This window comes from Pelobates fuscus, chromosome 4 (assembly GCF_036172605.1).
Source record: "Pelobates fuscus isolate aPelFus1 chromosome 4, aPelFus1.pri, whole genome shotgun sequence".
In the NCBI taxonomy this organism is placed as follows: Eukaryota; Metazoa; Chordata; class Amphibia; order Anura; family Pelobatidae; genus Pelobates; species Pelobates fuscus.
The window spans coordinates 45,755,872-45,782,035 of NC_086320.1; the positions used below are offsets into that span (position 1 = coordinate 45,755,872).

The 26,164-nt window shown below is 36.4% G+C and overlaps 1 protein-coding gene across 1 annotated transcript in view; it reads left to right on the top strand.

The window, feature by feature from the left end:
• CSMD3 (CUB and Sushi multiple domains 3) overlaps positions 1-26,164 on the top strand; it is a 1,213,223-nt gene that overhangs the window by 706,656 nt on the left and 480,403 nt on the right. Inside the window, exons 18-22 of the mRNA XM_063451130.1 lie at positions 2,411-2,549; positions 3,895-4,082; positions 5,091-5,279; positions 21,285-21,401; positions 24,021-24,236. Of these exons, the coding sequence (XP_063307200.1) occupies positions 2,411-2,549; positions 3,895-4,082; positions 5,091-5,279; positions 21,285-21,401; positions 24,021-24,236 (849 nt within the window). The remainder of the gene's footprint in view (positions 1-2,410; positions 2,550-3,894; positions 4,083-5,090; positions 5,280-21,284; positions 21,402-24,020; positions 24,237-26,164) is intronic.

Below are 26,164 nucleotides of genomic sequence, written 5' to 3' on the forward strand. Positions count from 1 at the left end.
TCTTGTGTTCTACCCATGGTGCTTTTCACTGCGCTTACACTTCCTTCTCAGTCTCACAGACCATCTTTTTCAATGAAAACTCAGTCTAACATTATCTAACAGGAGGACTTCATCAGAGGTTCATAGTTAGTTCTCCAATGTAAGATTACAAATATAGCTAAATTATTAATTAGGGCAATTGTCTTATATATATAATATAATCATCATCATTATCATAGGATATATAATGGGACTTATGAAATGAATTGAACATATAAAATGAATTGGCACATAGTCATTAAGAAATGAATTCATGTAAAAATGTTCAACACAAAAACAACTAAATATGAAAAAACTAATTCTCAAAACATATTGGTTGATGCACAGAAACAGAAGGGTTGAGGGCCCTGCTTATTGAGCTTACATGCTAGAGGGAGTGGGGTAAAGTTACATAAAAGGTAAGGGAAGTATTAGAGAAGTAGATTGGTAGAATAGTGTTCAATGAAGACTTAGTGTGGATTTTTTTTGTGCCATTAACAGTTTAATTGATATGCTTTTGTGAAAAAGTGAGTTTTAAGGATTTTTTTGAAGGAGTGGGAAGGGAGTTCCACAGGAACAGTGCAGCCCTAGAAAAGTCTTGGATACAAACATTAGAGTTGGGAGTACAAACAGAGGATAGACACAGGTCTTCAGAAAAGCTTAGGGGCCTAGGTGGGACATAGTTGTGTATTAGGGAGGATAGATAGGTGGGAGAAGCATTATGTAGAGATTTCAAAACAAGAACCAGAATTTTACATTGAGCCCTATATCTTACGGGAAGCCAATGCAGGGACTGACAGAGGGGTGAGACATGGGAGGAGCGGGCGGACAGGAAGATGAGCCTTGCTGCCACATTCATTATAGACTGCAATGGAGCTAGTTGGGAGCACGTAAGACCACTGAAAAGTGGATTGCAGTAGTCAAGGCGATAAAGGACAGTGGCATGGACCAGCACCTTAAGTAGGGGCGGATGCGTGCAATGTTTTTGAGATGGAAGGGCAGGATTTGGCGATAGACTGGACATGAGTGATGAAGGAGGGGTCGGAGTCAAAGAGAACAGCTAGACAGCGAGCCTGCATGGTGGCACCATTAACGTGGAGGGAGACAGAAATGGGAGTAGCAACACTTGAGGGAGGAAAGACCAGAAGTTCTGTTTTGGACAAGTTGAGCTTAAGGAAGTGGGCAGCCAGTTAGAAATAGCAGAGAGGTAGTCAAAGACACTAGTCAAGAGGGGTGGGGAGAGATCAGGAGTAAGTTCAGAAAAATAAACTGAACAAATAAATACATGAAACTTGATTGAAAAAAAGAAGAGAGAATACATATCTATTCAGGGGATAATTAGAAAATTGGAATCATATTGCAAATTCCATCAGAGAGAGTTATATTTTTCAATAATAATAAATATAACAATTCTACAAATAATATTTTAAAACTCATGTGGAATTCAATAGATATATATAAATGTCAATCACAAAAATATATTTTAAAAAATAGATAAATAATAAAATAAAAGCGATGAGATAAATCTTAATCTATAGGCTTAATTACCAAAATAAGAGCTCATTAAGAAAGTACATTTTAGCTATAGAATGTAGAGGAAACAAAAATAAATAAATAAGAACTCAACTATAAAAAGAAAACCCATTCCAGCACCTAACTCCTCACTCTAGTCCTTATTTCCACTACAGACCATAACTCCCCACTACAGACCCACTATGGTTCCTAACCCTCTCTACTGCCTCTATCCCCCACTACTGCCTCTAACACCCACTACAACCCACCAGCCCCAATACTGACTCTATTCATTGCTACAGCCCCTATCCCATCGTTACTGCCTTTAACCCTTCAATACAGCACATAACCCCTCTTCCAACCAGCTATATTGGACTGAGGGGTAGCTAGCTTGAATCTCCCTTACCAAATGGAAAGGACACTATTTCCCACAGATCACACATTGCCACACACACAGCACTCACAGTGGCCCAAACTTGTCACAGCTACTCACACAGCTACACATACCACTCACAGCTACCTACACATCACTCACGGCTACCAACACAATACAGAGATTACTCAGCAATATTGAAATTCTAAAGACTAAAAGTTGTTGTTTTCTTGTTTTTCCATTTTTCCCTATTGGTGGGAAATTTCACTCACCCTACTAATGCATGTAATAACAAAAAAGCATTGATATATTCAGATATTGCCTTTTAAAATAATAATTGATCGAGATTAACATTTCTTCTACATGTATTGTTGCCTATTTTTAAAGTAGTAGATTCAATTTATTTGCTATTTGCTATTCCAAAAAAAATGTAATGTAATCTACTTCAACTGGTTCACTGTCATGCTTGCAGTAAAGCTTAATATAATGTTTTCTGTTTCTTCCTAGCTCCTTGTGGTGGTCACTTTTCTTCACCCAGTGGAGTCATTCTTTCACCAGGATGGCCAGGATACTATAAGGACTCTTTGAATTGTGAATGGGTGATTGAAGCTGAACCAGGACGCTCAATCAAAATTTCATTTGAAAGGTCCAAACTCTATTTATTGATAAGTTTATGCAGGGAATATATATAAATGTAAGGCCAGATCAAGAGCCCACTGGGCCTTGTGCTGACAATTATGATGGGCCTAATAACAGAATCTTATTGACTGAAGGAACTAAAATAGTCATACATCCCAAGTATCATGTATCTGGTGGAGGTGGTGCTGGAGGAAGTCACATTTATAGAAATACACATACCCTAGGCTAATCTCTTGTTTCCATCTCTCAATCAAACCCATATGTCCCAACATCTGCATCCTGTAAAGTAGAATGTTGGTGGGCGGGGTAAAAGGAGGTGGCCAGTATGGGAAGAGGTAGTGGCCCTTAGCTTCCAGATATGGCGAATGAAACTTGACCCATGGGATGTCTACTGTCCAGGCCCACTGAGGGACTCACTTGACACAAACAGAAATTACTCAGTATGGTATACTTGGTAGAACAACGGGCACTAACACAACAGTGGGCTAGCCCGGACCTGCCTCACATGGCCCAAGTACTTGCCAAAATAAAGGACAATTATCTAATGGACAAGTCAACAGCACAGGTCCGAAACACCATTCCCACCTTTGACAAAGTGTGGGACCTGTGGGAACAATATGATGACTCTAAAACGCAGGGGATACCCAACCTGACACACACCGTTTCACACTCTGGGACCTGACACCCTAATCTAAGGAATGTAACACACCCTACAGAATTACAGAGCTGTCTATGTTATTTTATGTTATTTTATTTAAATGTTATATTAAACAGTTACTGAGATATTATGTCAATACTAAACTACAGGGATTGTAAAATATTGGCAAGCTGTCACAGCATTATACTCTGTATAAGACTAAACTGCAATACTACTTAATGATATATCCATGTATAAATTACACCATGAACAATGCAATCATTGAACATTGGCTTCCGCGTAAGCCTTGGAGTAACTACCTTGTTATATCACATGCCAATGCAAAATTAAAATATTTTTTAAAAAAGGAGGTGGCCAGTGGAGAGGTATGACGCGAGAGCGGGTGGGTCTGCCCAAAGAATTGGAAGGTCAGTCTAACATGAATGCATGCCAGGGTGTCTGCCAATCATCCATAATCATAAAAAGTGGTCATGGTAGTTGGAGTAGCCCTCGAATCATTTGGAACATTTAACAAAAATATTAAAAATAAGAAAAAATTGCTAGTATCTATAAATATCATAGGCATACTATACACAGATATACAGACACAAATATGACAAAATGTAAATTTTACTGCGCACATTTTGGTACATGTCCTTTTAAAAATAATGTCACTGTTTTCTGAGTTTATATATGTTTTATTTAATTTGCACAGATTTCAAACGGAACTTAATTATGATGTGTTAGAAGTACATGATGGGCCAAATTTGTTATCACCACTTTTGGGATCTTACAATGGCACACAAGTTCCACAGTTTCTCTTCAGCAGCATAAATTATCTTTACCTACTCTTCACCACAGACAACAGTCGATCCAACAATGGTTTTAAAATTCATTATGAGAGTAAGTAATTTTTAAATTATTAACAGGAGTTGGGATAAGCTCAGTGTGAGAGTTTACAGCTGCAGATATTACAGTGTTTGTAATGGTCTTGTAATGGTTTTTTTCATGTAAGTGTATTTGGACAATAATATTTTGAACTGCCTTTGCATTTTAATAACCCTTGAGAGTTAAAATCTAAAAATATAAAATCACTAGAAGGGATAAGAGAAAGTGTTACTAATTCCCAAATCAATATGTCATAATTAAAAGGGATTCATATTCAGATCCACCATCTTAAGCTTAACTTATATACAAGAGCATATGTTATTTTTTTATTATTTGGGATTTTTTTTCTTTTGGTTTGTATTTGAGATATGGTATCTTAATTTGTATATTTTTTTCATGTGACAGATTGGAACAGTAGATTCATGTTTTCTTTCATGATGCAGAGATTTGATTATCCTTAAATACTTCTATAACATTGGTTTTAATAACCTTTATAACAGAATAAAATTGCCTGTTATGAATTGTTTAAATATATTAAGATTAAAATGTGTTTCCTTTTTAAGTTTTGACTGTACCTAGATCTAATATTCAAAACAGGACTAAATACTGTACAGTTCGGGAAACGTGGCCATTGTTTTCGCATAATAAGGCTTGTGAAATACGTTTTTATTATCTAAATGTCAATTCAAGTGTAACATAATGTCAGAGAGAGAGGGACCATATCCAGGCTACTGCACTTTCTAAATTCATAGCTTTATATACTAAATTGACAATTTTATTAAATTGAAAAACAACTTTCCAAGTTAGAACTCAATAGCTAAAATGGTAAAACCCTCCAACCAAGCTATACATACATCTTGGCTCTTCTCGCTCATTTGTGGATTAACTCCAATGAGGTTTTATGTTTTGTTTTTACATAGTAAAAGTAAATGATAACTATTGTAAGCTATAAGAATGTCCCAAAAAAATAAACCTTTAAAAAAATTAAAGAACTATTAATAACTCTTTTGTTTCATATTGCAGGTGTGACTGTAGACACACATTCATGTTTAGATCCAGGAATTCCGGTACACGGACATCGCTATGGAATTGATTTCTCGATCGGTTCTGCAGTGTCTTTTGGATGTCAACCAGGATACACTCTGAGTCACGAGGAGCCACTGATATGTGAAAAAAATCACTGGTGGAGCCACCCACTGCCAAACTGTGATGGTAAGAATTTGTTACACAATCACATTATTAAGGCTTATCAAAGGCTCTTTCTGTCTCTCTGTCTATCTATCTATCTATCTACATCTCTAAGTAGGCTAAAAGGTTATACAGACTCTGAGTATGTTTATTAGATGAATAACATTTAACATTTTCATTTACTTTGCAATTTATATTGATTTATGATACATTAATTTTTGAATGAATGCTCCATTACACTTTTAGTTACTAATATGACCTACATCATCTTATTGAAAGTCTTTCTTATTCTGCATAATTCCATAGAAAAGAATAAGATGCTGGCAGATATGGTTTGGTCAGTATATGATAGACATGCATATCCCTGTTGGGGATCATGTGATACTAGTCTGAATTTTCCCTGTCATTCTGAAATAACTGTCAGTCAGTCAGACTGAAATATCAACTGGGTCAGACATCTGTTCAGACATATTGTACAAACAAAGTAACCTATAATCCTGTTTCAAGCTGGATATATTATAGATTATAAAATAAAATAACAAATGTGTTATTTATGAATAGTTAATGGCTATAGAAAAGTATGTTGTTAATCAATTTTATTATCAAACTAAAATAAAACAAGACAAAATGATATCCTGAAGTTTTCTATTTTACGCTAAAGCATCCCAATTACATCATAAATCTGTACATAGGAATTGGGGGCACACTCGGAACATGCCCTCTGCAGTAATGGTGCTGTGTGACCACAATTTATACATAATACAAATTAATGGACAGCGCACACATACAAATACAGTTTTACATTTTATAAGACGACTTAAAATCCCCTGTCTCAGCAAACAAATATGGGGATTCAGTTCCACCATATGGCCATATTGTGTTAAAGGACCACTCTAGGCACCCAGACCACTTCAGCTTAATGAAGTGGTCTGGGTGCCAGGTCCAGCTAGCTTTTACCCTTTTTTTTATAAACATAGCAGTTTCAGAGAAACTGCTATGTTTATTCTGAGGGTTAAGCCAGCCTCCAGAGCCTCTAGTGGCTGTCTCACTGACAGCCGCTAGAGGCGCTTGCGTGCTTCTCACTGTGAAAATCACAGTGAGAGCACGCAAGCGTCCATAGGAAAGCATTATGAATGCTTTCCTATGCGACCGGCTGAATGCGAGCGCGGCTCCTGCCGCGCATGCGCATTCAGCCGATGACGTCGCGAGGAAGAAGAGGAGGAGGAGTAGAGCTCCCCGCCCGGCGCTGGAGAAAGAGGTAAGTTTAACCCCTTCCTCCCCCCAGAGCCCGGCGGGAGTGGGTTCCCGAGGGTGGGGGCACCCTCAGGGCACTCTAGTGCCAGGAAAACGAGTATGTTTTCCTGGCACTAGAGTGGTCCTTTAAGCCCACCACTACTTCACAGAACCCCAATATCAGTGAGTCCTACACTAATGCCAACGTGGGAACAAATTAAATAGTGCTAGTGCTACATAAGCCAAAGTGTATTTTAATAATCTGTTGTAAGTGCATTTTAAAGATATATAATGCAAAATTAATGTGATAAATGCAATTCAACAAATGAATTGTCAAAACCAAACAATTAAAGTTATAGTGCTTTGATGTATATGCCCAAAATACATATAATATATCTGCTCTATGAACGTTATAATTAAAAGAGTGACTTTACTATCCAAAACCTCCTCAAATATATACCTTCCTTTGGTCACCTCCAAAGGGGCCTCTGATGCTGGGGGACTGTACTTAGTCATATATAAATATAGCTTTGGTCAGAACATTCCACATCTATATTGTTCTTACTGTAAACATTTGCCTCTATCTTAATTGGCATTTCATATCTTCAAGTCAAAGGTGATAAGACATGGAGGACTTTCTATCCAATATAAACTCCTTTTATAGAACAAGTTACTATATATTCATAAGATTTGAATTTCTATGCCCGCATATTCCCATATATATACTGCTATACAATAAAGAAAAAAGTATTTATCAGTTATGGCTTTTTTCTGATTCCTCGTTCCCTCCCTTACCCCTCCCCCCAAAAAAAAAATCTGGTTGCACAGACCCCTCTCTCCTCCAATGTCCCACATTTTGATTTTTATTAACAAAATGAAATGTTACCTTAATGTTAGCTCTGTATTAAAAAACAAAGGTAGATTAAAGAAGGTGTGTGTGTGTATGTGTGTGCGTGCATGCGTGCGTGTGTGCATGTGTGTGTAAAATAGTTCATTGTTTATAGGACTATCTAATTTGTGAATTTCGTGTTTTAGATTTAATATTTGAAAAATAATGCACACTAGACAGCACATTCTATAATATATGTTTTGACCATTAAAGAAGCATCTCTTATTATCTATATTACCATGGTTTAAAGAATAATCCCAAACATATACTGATTATTATTTATGTATTTTGTTGCTTACTGTTTGAGTTCTTTGTCCTTCTATTTTAAACTTCCTTAGTGATAACACGGCATGGGTTATTTTTAATGGTTAGTTTTAGCCTGCATTTGTTTATTGTACTCTGGAGAAACATCTTGCTTACCATATTGTTTATTATGTATTATTTATTGCGTAAAGCTTGGTGTTCTAGTCTTTGTCTACACTGCATTGGCACATTGCTGAGAAAAAAAAAACATCATATTTTTTTTAGATTCATTTCCTTTACTTCTTTTGTGTTTCCCATTATAAATTTCCACAGTCACAAGGCATATTTATGCATCAGATTGTGATCTATGTAATGACAAAAAAAATGGACAGGTTTTATTACGGCTTTGAAGTAAAGCAGGTATTTGAGAATATCTTTTGGAAATTTCTTTTATAGCAAATTTAAAATAAATAAAGTTGAATTTAATATTATATTACTCATCCCATTTTTAACAAATAAGTATTTGTAAGGTGATAAAAACAAAAATTAAAAATAGAATTACACACCTCTTTATTAATATTATTATTATTATTAGTTATTATTTATATAGCGCCAGCTATACCAAATGAGACATTAATAAAATGTAACAGGAACAATAGGTAGTTGAGGACCCTGCTCAAACGAGCTTACAATCTAGAGGAGGTGGGGTATAAAAACACAATAGGAAGGGTATTGAGAGAGACAGCAAATAGACATGGTGAGAAAGTAGTAGAACTGGAGGTGAGAGTAGAGTGTGGCCCTTTAGGAGAGAGCAAGAGGAAGGTTTGAAGTTACTCTTGGAGGCCATAAGCAATCCAGAAAAGATGGGTTTTGAGGGACTTCTTAAAGGATTGAAGACTAGGGGAGAGTCTGACAGGGGTAGGCAGGCAGTTCCAAAGGAAAGGCAGCTCATGCCTACCTGTCTTGCAGGCATGAATTTGCAGTAAGGGTGCGAGCAGCAGACAGGAGAAGGTCACCAGTAAAGCAGAGAGACCGAGAGAAGGCACACCTATGCATCAGTGAAGAAATGTAAGAGGGGCTAGAGTTGGCTAGGGCTTTATAGGTAAGGGTTAGTATTTTAAATTAACACCTGTAGGGTAAGGATTTTCAGAGGGTGAGGTGTGAGAGGAGTGACAGGAGACAAAGATCAGCCTGGCAGCAGCATTAATCACAGATTGTAGGGGAGCAGTACAGCTTCTGGGGAGACCAATTAGGAGGGAATTACAGTAATCCATGTGATTTTAGAGAGATTGAGTTTCAGAAAGTGGAAGGACATCCAATCAGAGATAGAATAAAGGCAATTGGTGACACGTTGTGGGACAGCAGAGGAGAGGTCAGGGGAGGAGAGGTATATCTGGGTATCGTCGGCATACAGGTGGTAGTGGAATCCATATGAATTAATAAGTTTGACAAAAGAGACAGTATAGAGAGAGAACAAAAGGTGACCAAGAACTGAACCTTGAGGGACTCTGACTGAGACAGGACGAGGACAGGAGGTATCATTGGAGACACTGAAGGAGTGTTGGTAGAGATAGGCGAACATATGCGATGTTCGGTCCGCCCCCTATTCGTCATCTTTGAGTAAACTTTGACCCTGTACCTCACAGTCAGCAGACACATTCCAGCCAATCAGCAGCAGATCCACCCTCCAAGACCCTCCCACCTCCTAGACAGCATACAAGTTAGATTAATTCTGAAGCTGCATTCTTTTTTTTGTGTGTTTGTGTTTATTATACATTATCCTCCATAGCCAGTAACCTGTGTTTATTATACATTGTCCCCCATAGCCAGTAACCTGTGTTTATTATACATTATCCCCCATAGCCAGTAACCTGTGTTTATTATACATTATCCCCCCATAGCCAGTAACCTGTGTTTATTATTCATTATCCCCCCCATAGCCAGTAACCTGTGTTTATTATACATTACCCCCCATAGCCAGTAACCTGTGTTTATTATAAATTATCCTCCCATAGCCTGTAACCTGTGTTTATTATACATTATCCTCCCCATAGCCAGTAACCTGTGTTTATTATACATTATCCCTCCCATAGCCAGTAACCTGTGTTTATTATACATTATCCCTCCCATAGCCAGTAACCTGTGTTTATTATACATTATCCCCCATAGCCAGTAACCTGTGTTTATTATACATTATCCCCCCATAGCCAGTAACCTGTGTTTATTATACATTATCCCCCATAGGCAGTAACCTGTGTTTATTATACATTATCCCCCATAGCCAGTAACCTGTGTTTATTATACATTATCCTTCCCATAGCCAGTAACCTGTGTTTATTATACATTATCTTCCCCATAGCCAGTAACCTATGTTTATTATACATTATTCCCCCACAACCAGTAACCTGTGTTTATTATACATTATCCCCCCACAACCAGTAATCTGTGTTTATTATACATTATCCCCCATAGCCAGTAACCTGTGTTTATTATACATTATCCCTCCCATAGCCAGTAACCTGTGTTTATTATACATTATCCCCCCATAGCCAGTAACCTGTGTTTATTATACATTATCCTCCCATAGCCAGTAACCTGTGTTTATTATACATTATCCCCCATAGCCAGTAACCTGTGTTTATTATACATTATCCTCCCATAGCCAGTAACCTGTGTTTATTATACATTGTCCCCCATAGCCAGTAACCTGTGTTTATTATACATTATCCCCCATAGCCAGTAACCTGTGTTTATTATACATTATCCCCCCATAGCCAGTAACCTGTGTTTATTATTCATTATCCCCCCATAGCCAGTAACCTGTGTTTATTATACATTACCCCCCATAGCCAGTAACCTGTGTTTATTATAAATTATCCTCCCATAGCCTGTAACCTGTGTTTATTATACATTATCCTCCCCATAGCCAGTAACCTGTGTTTATTATACATTATCCCTCCCATAGCCAGTAACCTGTGTTTATTATACATTATCCCCCCCATAGCCAGTAACCTGTGTTTATTATACATTATCCCCCATAGCCAGTAACCTGTGTTTATTATACATTATCCCCATAGGCAGTAACCTGTGTTTATTATACATTATCCCCCATAGCCAGTAATCTGTGTTTATTATACATTATCCCTCCCATAGCCAGTAACCTGTGTTTATTATACATTATCCCCCATAGCCAGTAACCTGTGTTTATTATACATTATCCCCATAGGCAGTAACCTGTGTTTATTATACATTATCCCCCATAGCCAGTAACCTGTGTTTATTATACATTATCCTTCCCATAGCCAGTAACCTGTGTTTATTATACATTATCCCCCATAGGCAGTAACCTGTGTTTATTATACATTATCCCCATAGGCAGTAACCTGTGTTTATTATACATTATCCCCCATAGCCAGTAACCTGTGTTTATTATACATTATCCCCCATAGCCAGTAACCTGTGTTTATTATACATTATCCCCATAGGCAGTAACCTGTGTTTATTATACATTATCCCCCATAGCCAGTAATCTGTGTTTATTATACATTATCCCTCCCATAGCCAGTAACCTGTGTTTATTATACATTATCCCCCATAGCCAGTAACCTGTGTTTATTATACATTATCCCCATAGGCAGTAACCTGTGTTTATTATACATTATCCCCCATAGCCAGTAACCTGTGTTTATTATACATTATCCCTCCATAGCCAGTAACCTGTGTTTATTATACATTATCTTCCCCATAGCCAGTAACCTATGTTTATTATACATTATTCCCCCACAACCAGTAACCTGTGTTTATTATACATTATCCCCCCACAACCAGTAATCTGTGTTTATTATACATTATCCCCCATAGCCAGTAACCTGTGTTTATTATACATTATCCGTCCCATAGCCAGTAACCTGTGTTTATTATACATTATCCCCCCATAGCCAGTAACCTGTGTTTATTATACATTATCCTCCCATAGCCTGTAACCTGTGTTTATTATACATTATCCCTCCCATAGCCAGTAACCTGTGTTTATTATACATTATCCCCCATAGCCAGTAACCTGTGTTTATTATACATTATCCCCATAGGCAGTAACCTGTGTTTATTATACATTATCCCCCATAGCCAGTAACCTGTGTTTATTATACATTATCCCTCCCATAGCCAGTAACCTGTGTTTATTATACATTATCCCCCATAGCCAGTAACCTGTGTTTATTATACATTATCCCCATAGGCAGTAACCTGTGTTTATTATACATTATCCCCCATAGCCAGTAACCTGTGTTTATTATACATTATCTTCCCCATAGCCAGTAACCTATGTTTATTATACATTATTCCCCCACAACCAGTAACCTGTGTTTATTATACATTATCCCCCCACAACCAGTAATCTGTGTTTATTATACATTATCCCCCATAGCCAGTAACCTGTGTTTATTATACATTATCCGTCCCATAGCCAGTAACCTGTGTTTATTATACATTATCCCCCCATAGCCAGTAACCTGTGTTTATTATACATTATCCTCCCATAGCCTGTAACCTGTGTTTATTATACATTATCCCCCATAGCCAGTAACCTGTGTTTATTATACATTATCCTCCCATAGCCAGTAACCTGTGTTTATTATACATTATCCCCCATAGCCAGTAACCTGTGTTTATTATACATTATCCTCCCATAGCCAGTAACCTGTGTTTATTATACATTATCCCCCATAGCCAGTAACCTGTGCTTATTATACATTATCCTCCCATAGCCAGTAACCTGTGTTTATTATACATAATCCCTCCCATAGCCAGTAACCTGTGTTTATTATACATTATCCCCCCCATAGCCAGTAACCTGTGTTATTATACATTATCCCCCCCATAGCCAGTAACCTGTGTTTTTATACATTATCCCCCATAGTCATTTATCGTAGGACCTAGGCAGCATGATGTCTTAGGCCGGCCCAGAGAGTGAGTGAGTGAATAATATAATATATATGTTCAGAAACATATTAGTAATATATGTAAATCGGGTTCATGCAAAGAGGGTGAAAAGGTATTAAAGAAAAACACACTTATTGCATCAAATTTACAAAGCCAAACTTTTAAAAGCTTTCCTCATTTCTTTCTCGGGATGAGGAATATATCGGTTGTAGACTGAGGATTTCCATCTGCCCAATCTTTTAATAATATGCACTGGAGTGTCAGTGTTGAAGGAGACCAAAGCTGCCCCTATTCTAAATGAAAGACCCGAGACATGGATACAACCCAATCTTAGGAGTAGTGTTCTGATGTAGAATATGAATTTAGCCGTAGTCAGAGGGATTCAGTGAGAGTAGTGGTGAAATGTGTGGCATGACTGAGTGTGGGTAAGTAAGAGTCAAGTATTTTACCGGGCACTAGTTCTAGGAGGGATAAAGTGGTATAGCAGATGGATGAGTAGTTTGGTTCGTTTTAGAGGTTTGTAGAGAAAATATATAGTGATCATGATTTTTAGCGATATCCAATATTTTTAAGGTGGTCTCAAACAAACATAAAATGCTATATAAAATTTGTGGGAATATTGAATAGTCTTGTACAGTAAATCAGAGAGGGCTCAGAATATCGAACCATCGATCGGAAACCTGGATGAAGTAGGAGGTCTATCTGTTTTATTAAATACGCGGTAATATGCTTTTAATGGGATAGGACGTTAGGAAAGGTGTGTGATTGGGATAAGTGGTTGTGGCTGTATTTACCTTATCCTGGGACCGACCTGGCTCCTAAGCTTGAGCCGCACGTGGCTGGATCACTCCTGCCTCAACACGAGCCGCATGCGGCTTGATCTCCTCTTCTGACTTGATCGGTCACGTGGCCCACCTGGCACTAGGAGCACGGCTCGAGTCACGAGCTCGCTCTTAAAGGGGCAGTGGGAGCCAAAAGTTGATTCAGGCTCCCATTGGCCCACGTCATTCCAGCACTCCCACGCACAAACGTTTTGGGGGCATAGGCATGACGTGGGCCAATCTCTGGTGTAACAGTAGTGTACATTAAAAAAAAAACTAGAAATTTGACTGTGAAATAATAGCAGTCAGTTTCCTTCACACGTGTGCGGGCACAGTGTCACACCAGTGCAACTCATATCGGGTGTAACAGTACATCTAAAAAAAAAAAATACAGGGGGCTTGTTGTCACCTTTCGGGGACCCTTTGTGTTGTAAGTGGCTGGGTGGAGGAAGAGACCTTCAATTACATCAGTGAGGACAAGGAATGGGACATGGCTAGCTTGGTATCCAACCTTGTGCAAATGGGGAGTTTGCGGTTGTGCAAATGGACTGTTTGCGGTTGTTTGCGGTGCGTTAAACAGGGAGTTTGGTCTGTCACTGTGAAGCAGGCGTAACCCTTACACTACCTGATCGATACAACATCATACCTGATGTTTTAAAGCACATTATTCCCAAAAATTTAGGAATGTTAGGTGATTTATGCCCTTTATGGATTAAAACCACACTCTGCATCAACTATATAATTTTCCATGGGAGTTTTGCCATGGATCCCCCTCCGGCATGCCACAGTCCAGGTGTTAGTCCCCTTAAAACAACTTTTCCATCACTATTGTGGCCAGAAAGAGTCCCTGTGGGTTTTAAAATTCGCCTGCCTATTGAAGTCTATGGCGGTTCGCCCGGTTCGCCCGTTCACGAACATTTGCAGAAGTTTGCGTTCGCCATTTGCGAACGGAAAATTTTATGTTTGCGACATCACTAGTCATCATAACTTTAATAAGATCAGTCTCAGTAGAGTGGAGGGGGGCAAAAGCCAGATTAAAGGGGAGGGAGTTGGAATCTAGGATGTGAGTCATACGAGTAAAGACAAGTCTTTCTAGACGTTTTGAGGAAAAAGGAAGTAGGGGTATGGGACGATAGTTGGAAGGGGAAGATGGGTACGACAGAAGCATGCTAAATGAGAGCATGGACAACACCAGATGAAAGAGAGCAGTTTAGAATGTGTGTTAAGGTTGGTACAAGACAAGGGGAGAGAGATCTGAAAAGGTGGGAAGGTACTGGATCAAGCGGACAGATGGTGGGATGAGAGGAGAAGCAAAGCAAGCTCCTGTTCTGTAGCTGGGGAGAAGGCCTGTAGGGTAGGGAAGGTATGGTCTATGTGTGGTTGCGAAAAGGAGGAGCAAATGGTGTGAGAATTATTTCCTTAACTGTTCAATCTTGCCAGGAAAGTAGCATGCAAGACTATCTGCCGAAAAGTCAGTTTGAAGGGTGGCTTGAAGTGGGCAAAGGAGAGAGTTGATGGTATTAAAGAGACGCGTGAGCATGAACTAACAAGAGATAAGAGGTAGGGCTGTGCTATGTAAAGACTGAATTAATTTATAATGGTGGAAGTCTTACAAGGTGCGGGCCTTCCTCCAGCAGCATTCAGCTGAACGGGAGTATCTCTGCAGGTAGCATGTTAACTTAGTGTGCCATGGTTGGAGGCACGCCCTCCTTGAGGTGCATGCTTGGAGTGGGGCTGCAGCATCTAGGGCAGAGGTGAGGGTAGTGTTATATGAGAAGATAGCCAGAGAGGGACAGGAGAGGGTAGGGATGGATGAGAGTTCAGAATGGATTACAGTTGATAGCTGCTGGAGATCAAGACAATTCAAATTCCTCCTGAGTTGAGGGGGATTAGATTGAGGATATTGGGGGTGGGGGCGTACAAGAACAAATGATAGGAGGTTGTCATCTGATAGAGGAAATGGTGTATCAGAGATTGGAGAGATTGGAGACTGAGCATGTATTTGAAAAAAATATGATCTAGGGTATTGCCAGCTACATGTGTGGGAGAATTGGCCCATTGTGATAAGGCCAAAGAAGGCGGTGATTAAAATATGTTTTGAAGCTACTGATGACAAGGGTGGGTTTATGGGATTGTTGAATCCCTACGAATTAGGGATGGGATATTGCTTGAAAGGAAGTATGGAAGCCAGGCAGCAAAATGGTCAAGGAAGAGAAGACGAGAACCAGGGGGCCGATAAATAACTGCAATGTTTGAAGATATGGGTTTAAATAAGCAAATTGAGTGAATTTCAAAGGAGGAGAAAAAGAGGGAAGGGGGTGGGTAGAGGTTTGAAGGAGATTGGCATATAACTACCTGTCTCAAACTAGTACTTTAAAGGCAGTAGAATTCTACTTAAGTGTCCAGTGTGTGTGTTTAGTGTATGTAAAGAAATCCATGTATGATTGTTACAGTTAGAACTCTGGCTATGTGATATTATTAGATTTTTTTTAAACTAGCGTATCTATATTTTGATAATTAAGTATGAAGTTGTATCCTTTTTTCCAGGTAAAAAATTTAAACGCTAGAATTGTGACTCCAAAATATATTTAAGAATTTGCCTTACTGTTGTTAAAATAAACAGTTATCATTGAAATTTAAAATAGTCCAGTGTGGCTTATAATAAGAAATGTCTTTAAAACTTTCATTGCATATCAAAGTAAATTAAGAATACAACGTACATGATCACATTGGAAATGAATGCAGAAACTCTCCCAAAGTAAGAATCATAAGTGATTCAGTTAGACCCCACCAGAATAATTTTTTGATAACGCATCTTAAAAAATTTATATAGGTTCGCACATTGAGGCGAGTTCACAGACAGAGCCCTGTCACCTATTTTGCAGACAATTTTTGTGATTAACGATTGCACTTCTTCTGGATTGCTCCTAGAGAACTGGGAACCACTTGAGTGTATGCAATACACATATATAACAGTTAATTTTCACATTGTATTCAGGGAGCAACAACTGTACAAATGTGTTTGTAAAGTTACAACCAAAGAAAATCAATATCGCCAGAAGGCAGGAATTGAAATGACCCTGTAAAAAGTATAGCATCTCTATACTCATGAGAACTCTACCAATCATGCTGTGATAAGACATTTACAATCTTTATAAATCCTCTGATCAATACAAAGACACAAGAAAAGAACATCTGTGCTTAAATTTGTTTGTGTCTTAGAAAACTCAGTTCATTTCAGAGTTAGCTGTTAAATAATTTCCATTTTGCATGTTATTTTAGCACTGTTAAAATTTTCTAATCTTTACAATTTATGTCTAATGTAATTATTGAAGCGAAGATTTCAATATTAAGCAGGTTTCCAATAAAGCTTTTCAAGAATAGAGTCAGCAGAAAATTTTACGATGGGGCAGCTTGATTTTCAGTTATCAAACCAGACACCAATGACCTTTGAGTCGGCACTGGTTGCAGTGGAAATCAACATTTTATGTGACGGCACACAGTCATATTAAAACTTGAAGAAAGAGTGGTCTGGGGATATAAACCAATGAATGTCCCCATGACTGATGACAATGAGAAAATCAAAATAGAATAATTAGAATGAAAGTGTTGAGCTCATCTGATCTAGAGATAAGTCAATACTAACCTATTTTAATTTTACTTTTAAGGTTTTATTGAATTAATTGTATATAGATATTGAATTAATATGCATGAAGACATATCAATGACAGAAGTGTTTGACTTGCACGTTGAAAGCAAACATAGACTGATTTTGAATGTGTTTTAAAGTCATTTAAGTAAGAAACTCATGAAATCAAGTAGTATATTTCAGATAGATATACAAATAGGAATAATAAATGACATATCTCTATATATATATATATATATATATATATATATATATATATATATATATATATATATATATAAATGACAAGAGAGAAAAAAGTGTCAGTCATAATAATAATAATTACTATTATTATTATTACTAGAATTTATAAAGTGCCAACAAGTTCTGCAAATCTGAGATCAAGCCACTGAAGTTTTTTTATGAAAATAACTTAGCTAGAAAATCTGTGTGTTTACAAACTAAAGGTTTAAGAAGGGAGTTGAGGTAAGAGGTAGCATGGGGAATTTGGAGGTGATGACCCAAGTTATTTAACCGATTATTGCAGATACTGGTAACATATAGAGGGTTTGAGGACTAAAGTGAGTAATATCTCAAGCAGCTGGAGAAGCATGTGCTAAAGTAAGAAGGAAACAAAACAAGAAAGAGAATGCACACCAGAAATCACAGATAATAATCAATCTGGTTTAAGAAACCAATACTAGTTTCAAACACAAAATAACAATAATATATAAAGTGATACAAAAACAGGCACAAAGCACAAGTAATAAACAATAATAGTTTACCAAAATTCGCACAAGCCTAATAGGGCAGAAACAGGAATCAAAAATAATCCCCCCAACGTTTCGGCACCTCCTGGTTGCCTTTATCAAGGGCCTTTAAACTGTTATTGTTTATTACTTATGCTGTGTGCCTGTTTTTGTATCACTTTATATATTATTGTTATTTTGTGTTTGAAACTAGTATTGGTTTATTAAACCAGATTGATTATTATCTGTGATTTCTGGTGTGCATTCTCTTTCTTGTTTTGTTACTACTTATATTGGTATTTGATGGAGTACCAGTGAGGATTAGCACCCAGGTGGCTATAGCCTGTATTAATTAGTTTCTCCATACTGTATTTATTGTATGACTAAAGTAAGAAGGAACCAAAGTGGGCAGGAGGATGGAAGGGTGGGAGAATATTGTTCAGTGAAAATCAAGTTTCTATTTTTTTCTGCTGGCTTGTTAGATGGCTGGAATGCCTCTGGACAGAAATGATTGTTAGAACACACTTAGGTGGGACAAATAATGGAAATGAGAGGAGGTGGATATTGGATATTGGATAACTGTATCCAGTTTAAATGTTTTTAACCAAATTCTACCACCTAAAATAATAATAACTATATGTACATCAAATATTGGTGAAAAACATTCACTGAAAATAGCAATGAAAATACAGTGGCGATGTACAGCTAAAGATGATAAAGAAGATAACCTAGTTATGAGAAAAGTATATATATGCAGACAAAGGGTAAAATAAATTAAGTGCACTGTATTCCGAGCTTCAATTAATACCTGAAAGTTTGCTGGGTGAAGTAAAAAATATGTTTCTCTTTTTATTCTGTTGACTTGTCCATCGGATGGAATGCAAAGTAAAAATACATTTATATGTGATCATTAAATACAGTAGGACAATTTAGAAAGATAAACAGCAAGGGATACAACATCATTCAGTTAAATTCAATATAAGAGATAGATGTACATTACATACTAAGAAACATACAGTGACAAAACACAAATAACCCTAAGGCAAAACAAGAAAAAAAGGAGCAATTAGAAGAGAAGAATGAACGAACACGGGGAAGCAATAGCAGCATACATTACATTCTCTTTGAAAACAATTATACACCAAACAGGGAAGGCATTTTTACATTATGCAAGCAATGGGCCGTGTTCATATAGTACCACGTGTATGAAAATGTTTATTAATGCCCCGATCATGTAATACTATTTACATTTTTATAACCATTAATCTATATTCACTATTTTTTATTTCATAATTAACACCGTCCAGCTGCCTTACATAAAATATGAGTTCTTCCATTTCTGTTTTAAGGGAAATGTTTGTATCTGTAATAAAAAAAAAAATTGTCCTATAAACATTGATCATAAACAATCCAAAACAGACATGTAACAAGAGAAATAACTCTTAAACAAAATTAGTAAGCCCTGTGGTCGCCCCCAAAAAAGAGAAACAATGGGCTAGAGCAATGTGAATTAAAATAGAGAATAAACCCTAACTTTTTCAGAAGCTAAGGTAACATAACAAAATCAGACAAATACAGACTCATACTGTAATGATTAAAAAGCTGAGGAGAGAAACAACTAGTAATCTCCACCCAATATACCTGTCTCAGTAGAGAAAAAAAACAATGGCAGCAACCTTATCAAAGAAAGGAGAGGACAATCCCCTCCTATGAAAGTACTCTGGTACATTATGGGTAGCACTTTTTATTTGACACTTTAATTTTGCTTTTAACTTGATTCATTTGAGTAACAATTGGTTCAGGTAGGCACTGGCACCTTGCAGTGCAGAGGTAACTAGGCATAGTATTTGTTGATTTATTATTCTTTTTTGTTTTTTCTGCAGGTGGACTACATCTTTTTTTAACCCCCCTCCCTTTTAGGATACTTAGCTCTCCCTATTCCTATTTTGGGTGCCCTTATGGGAGGGATGTTAGGTCAGACATCGCAGGTGTGGATTTCAACCTAATCCCTGGATTTTGCTGGTATTACTGGGAAAGGGAATCTTTTTACTGGGACTCTCCATTTGTCCTACTCCCTTTTTCAAGTCCTTTATAAACTCTTCATGTCAGTAATCCAATACAAACCTGTGCCTCTTGGTCTCCTTATTGAGAGATAAGTGTCTTATTGTACCAGGATAGTTTTATTGGAGAGAATTGCCATTTCCTTCCTTTAATAAGGGTACTGCCAAAACCAAAAAAGTAATGTCCAAAACCAAAACAAATGTTGTTAAGCTCCCTCAGTATGAGAGATACATGAGAACAAGTCCATTGTTTTGGCTTTGGCAAATTTTCTTGGAGAGGTGTAGCTGATATCCTATAGGCACAGCAAACAATGGTTAACAATGTCGTGGCATTAAGACATTAAGACTTTGCACAAAAGCTAAAAAAAGACAGATTGCAAAAGACTATTGAAAGGGACAAATGTTATTGCTTGCCCTTTGACTTAGTGTGCACCTAAGCTAGTTTTATATCACTTGTGTAATTAGAGTGGAAACCTAAACTATTTACACATCAGTCTGATACAATTCAAATGGGCTATCCAGATACATATTTAACTTAGACATTCCAAAGTTGTAAACACATTTGTGTTTAAATCAGTTTTGAAAACTCTGTAACAAATTAAAATCTAATGTGTCAAATGTAAGTAAAATTAGCTAATTTGCAAAAATTCTCTAAAACAGATATAGTCACAGCTTGAGAATTTCAATTATTTTTTTAATTCAAAGTTTAGTGAAAAAAACTCACTGTTGTTTTATATTAAAAAAAAAACACAATTTACTATGCACAAGTAAATTAGATCTCCCCATCGACTGACATTGGTGGAGAAAGAGCGCAACCCAGCACCAAGGTAAATTGGTGCAGGAATATGGTAAGGGCAAAAACGTTTTTTTTTTCTACAAATACAGATTTGTATTCCTAAGACTATTATTTTCCATTTATTCTACAGGATGGTTGTCAACACAATTCTGAAATTCAGCTCACTTGTTAGTAAATGGAAGGCATAAGCCATTCAGCACAAGGGGTTTTGTAAATCCTATGATATCAGTCCTGGCACATTATCTATCATAATAGGGTTAATAATTATATTAGCTAAACTCTGTCAGTTTATAAATATAGGTTTGTAAGATCATCTTGTTCAAATACATTATCTTTAAAATGTCAAATTGGTGGAAATGCTTGAGCAATAATTAGCATAATTAATTTCTCAAATCAAATCCAATAGATCTTTAAACAATTCAGATTTTAATCATCTTTTCTGAACAGAAGAAATAGAATTACCTTTGTTTACCAGATGCTCTCCTGTTACACTGATTGAGCTTGTGGTTGATGAGATGAATCTAAAGTTTTGCTCAGCTGATGGATCCAAGCAGCAACAATGACGGCGAGAACTTAATTAGTAAACTATCAATTTTCACAAACTACAATGTTTCGAAAAATGTTTTAATGCATTCGTGGTAAAGTTATAATATATATTTTTATTTTTAGCATTATGTGGTGGAGATGTCAGAGGTCCAAGTGGGACAATCTTATCTCCAGGTTATCCCGAGATCTATCCCAATTCTTTAAACTGTACATGGACAATAGAAGTAACTCACGGAAAAGGTACATTTTATCTTAAATGCTAATAATTTGTAGCATTCATTGTTTATTCTTCAACATGTTTTTGTGAGTCAGCTTTTGTTAAGACTGTTGTAACTTTATCTAATGTGCTAATAATATAAGCAATTCATTCTTTTTTTATAGAGAGCATCTCTATTACATTTGGCCAGTTACTGCTACTAAGTGTCACATTTAGTGTACCCACATTCTTATTGCTTCCTCCAAGTCCATTAGGAAAGCGAAATGAACAGTGCATTAAATGGCATCATGAAAAACAAGCAATTCAGGGTATTGGATTGATTAGAAGTGCTCATGGTGTGAAAGCTGTTTTTGCTAAAAGACACCTTAATTGGAACAATGTTTTTTTCTGTAAACTACCTCTTAGTGTTATTCTGTATATCAGGGCTATTCCAGACATATTTCCAGCTAAGATGCTGATGGCTGTTGTCAACTATGTCAAAAAATGACCTTTTAGCTATATAGTAAATATAAAACAAGGGGTGCTTTTTTCTGTAAAAAAAACATACACAAGACATATATCTAACCAAACTACTGACATTTAAACTGTTTATCTATCCTTAAGTATATTCAAAAACGAATATAGTTAAATAGATTTAGACTTCTTATATCTTATCTTTATTTAGTTGACATGGCAGTCATATGTGCTAACACAATGACTCTACCCTATGTTATGCCAGTTATATATAAATTATACCATATAAAAATGGTGATTCATATTTTTTCTATTGCCAGAGTATTTTAATTGTACCAGGGTTATGATTCATTTATTAATACATCCAGAAAGAGTTTTGTACACCTTAAGGAACAATTTTATCCAAAGACAGTAAATACGTTTTTGTCATTCTGAAAGATGTCCTGATGCTTATATTGCAGCAATACAAATTGAGACATAGTGAAACAACCTGTCTGATTATATCTCTGCTTGCAGGCTCAAGTAAGGTTTATTTTTTTCATTTTGAAGTAGTGCATAGCTAACTCTTCTCTTAAAATTGCCAAAAGAACAATCAAATAGCAATTTACTAGTTTAATGTCTATCTAGCTGTATTCCACAATTAAACTTTTAAAAGTATCTTTATTTGTTTTGCTTGGGTATAAAAAGGTATCATATTCCACCAAGTATAGATGGAAAAACATCAGTGGAGTTGAAGTGGAATCTCTTATTGAGGGATCAGCTATATTTCAGGCTGATTAATATTATGTGCTGAGAATAAAAGGCTTGTGGAAGGATAAATGCCATTTAAATCTATAAATAAAAATAAACACAACACATATTATAAGACTCTGAAAAAAAGGCGTGCTAACTTCCGCAAGAAGTTAGAGAATACTGATTAAAACTGGTGCAGAATTTAGTGAAAGAAAGTTACATTGGTAGTCCTTTAAATGGCCAGATACAAAGGTTTTAAGAAACGGAAGAATTGAGCATAGAGTGTAAGACAGCTGTCAAGGAATGCAGCTACGAAAAAAATGATTAAATGAGCCAAGCAGGATTTAGCACTAGATTTAAGTCACGTAAACATTAAATAGGACACTAATACAGAATATAGATTCTACTTCTAAACACAATAGTGGTCAGATATACATGCTTCCAGGTACATTGCTCTTTTTTGACCAGTCCCACATGGGTACTGAGGAATCCGAAAAGGAGGAAAATACACAGTCCATGACTGCTCTTTAGTTCTTTAGGATCATAAACCATGTGTTAGTGAAAATGTGTCTTAAATAAACATGTCATTGCTTAGACATTCTTCATAGCCTTGGGTTGTCATTTGAAAAAGTGACGACTGTATGTGCTTGTTTGTATATGCATCCTTGGAGAAGTGTAGAAACATACTGTTTCAGCTGCTGTGTCTGAGGCAGATTTTTAGGGTATAGGGATTGCATGTGAAGCAATGCAGTTTCAACGGTTCCAATATCAGTGGAGAGGTTTTGTCACTTTTTGATGTTCCACAATTTATCACGTCATCTATGTTTATAAATAAATATATATATTTTTTTTTCCAAACAATATCTATCTATCTATCTATCTATCTATCTATCTATCTATCTATCTATCTATCTATATATCTATCTATCTATCTATCTATCAATCCCTCTCTCTATCTATCCATTCATCCATCCATCCATCCATCCATCCATCAATCAATCATCTCTCTATTGGTCTGTCCGTCTCTCTGTCTGTCTGTGTCCTTCTCTGTCTCTCTGTCTTTTATCTTTTATAACTGTCTATATTAATGAACATGTATTTATGTCAGTATAAAGCATGTGTCCTGATGCAAAGGTGAAGGAGTTTCTGCAAGTTCTTTATTACTATAGTAATTGCAATAATGTGTTCTTATTTAGTTTTTTATTGTGCTTTGCAAAGTATCTTTTTATGAAGAACCATATATTGCCATTTTCTACAAAATGATTAGAATTTACATATGCTATATTATATTAAAAAAGCAATTAACATTCAACAAGATACAATCTTACTCTTATTATCCTAAGTACTGTGTGTAATGAAAAACATGACTTTTCAAGTAATATAACACTTAATAACATATTGAATTATTTTGGAAAAAGACAATCTCCATCTCTCAACTTAGTTTACTTTTCCAACAGGAGTACAGTTCACCTTTCACACCTTTCATCTAGAAGATCTTCATGACTATTTACTAATCACTGAAAATGGTAGCTTTACTCAGCCACTGGCACGACTGACTGGCTCCGAGCTCCCTACAGCAATCAACGCAGGTCTCTATGGAAATTTCCGAGCGCAGTTGCGTTTTATTTCAGATTTTTCAATATCATATGAAGGATTTAACATTACATTTTCTGGTAAGGAAATTAAATCAGCACACCATTTAGAATATGTTTAATTTAGTACTCTACACTTTTATTAAGTTCCCAAACGTTAAAATAAATGTATATTTCGGGAAAAGCGCATGATGATTTTTAACCTAAGGATGCCTAATTTTTATATCTGTTTTTGAAATACATACATAAATACATTTCTACTCTATTCGTGCAGGTTTATGAAACGAGGCATAGTAATGCATTTTAGTAGAGAGGAATAAATAGAGATATACACAGTGAACAGGGAAAATAAGAAGTTAAATAGAATCACTATGATGGATTTGTAATGCAAATGTGTATATGAATGCATTTTTCCAAATAATCTGACCTACCTAATATTTTCTTTGGTGAAACCAGGAACTGACAGATCTCTCAGCCATTCCTCAACTCCCATATCATTCATATGTCCGTTGCTTTATATCTGAGAATTAATTAAAAAAGTATAATATCACAGATTCTCATAAAAAGTAGCAAGCTCTTCATAATTCATAATTCATGCTCCAAAAATAATTAATAAGGACCTTGTTAACAAGTAAATGGATAACTTGGCAGCATTTATCATTCATTATTTTCTTTGACAAAGATGTAATGTGTGCTGCATTGTGCATGCTTGGATATCCATAGAGGATCCATGTACAAGAGAAGGTTTATGGTCAATATCTCTTGCTTCCTGTCTGAGTGAGATTCCTATGGTGGAGATTGGAAGAACATGTTTTGTTTGTCGTTTCTTCTTCTTTTTGCATAAAACGGGAAAGCTTTTAACATGCATGTTAAGCCCATTTTCAGGGGGGGGGGGGAATTCCCATAAAAAAAACAAAACAAAAAAAAACAGCATTATGCATTTGGTGTAAGCGATGCATGGCTTCTAAAAGTTTAAGATCTTGCTTAAAACAGTTCTTCCCATTTTATACACATTACCATAGTACATCTCTTGGTTTCTATAGCTTAGGGAGAGAATCTGGTATACCATGCCATACACAGACATTGGTGCATGCGCATCTGCTCCCACTGGTCAAACTGCCTTTTTGTTAGAGTATGAATAAAAAAATAACTCTTTTGAGATGCGGATAATAAAACATTAGAAGCCTCACGTTGCTGAATAATTTTTCACAGTTCTTCCTGAAATCACAAATTTCTAGATTTGTTCACATAAATGCAATTTGATTTATCAGTGTAAATCACTCTGAAAGATCCATCAGACAATAAGTCACGTTTCCTCTTTTAGCTTAACCCCTTCAGGACGGAGTCAATAGTACACGTTCTGATCAAAACAAAACGTAAACAAAAACTGGAATTTGCGCAATATGTCTGTTCAACCGTAATTCACCGCTGTCACATTAAGTGCACCCACACTTATTATATATAATTTTGTTCAGGAGAAACAGGGCTTTAATTTATCATTAACTATTCGTATATGGAACATAATTTATTATGAATAAAATTTAAACAAAATGTGAGAAAATAAGGTTTTTTTTTACATTTGTATTTCCGTCTGACATGTTAGTTGTGAATGTCATAAAAAATGCACATATTTGTAATCAGCGATGTCTCACGAGTACAACAGTATCCCCCATTAACATATTTTATGGTGTTTTGGAAAGTTACAGGGTCAAATATAGAATGTTTCATTTTCAAATTGAAATTTGCCAGATTAGTAATGCTACCTTTGAGACGTTGTGGTAGCCCAGGAATGAGAGTTACCCCCATAATGGCATACCATTTGAAAAAGTAGACAAGCCAAGGTATTGAAAGTGGGGTATGTTTAGTCTTTTTTAGTAGCCACTTAGTCACAAACATTGGCCAAAGATAGCGTTCATATTTGTTTTTGTGTGAAAAAAAGCAAAAAACTAATATTTGGCCAGTGTTTGGGCTAAGTGGCTACTAAGAAAGACTGGACATACCCCACTTGC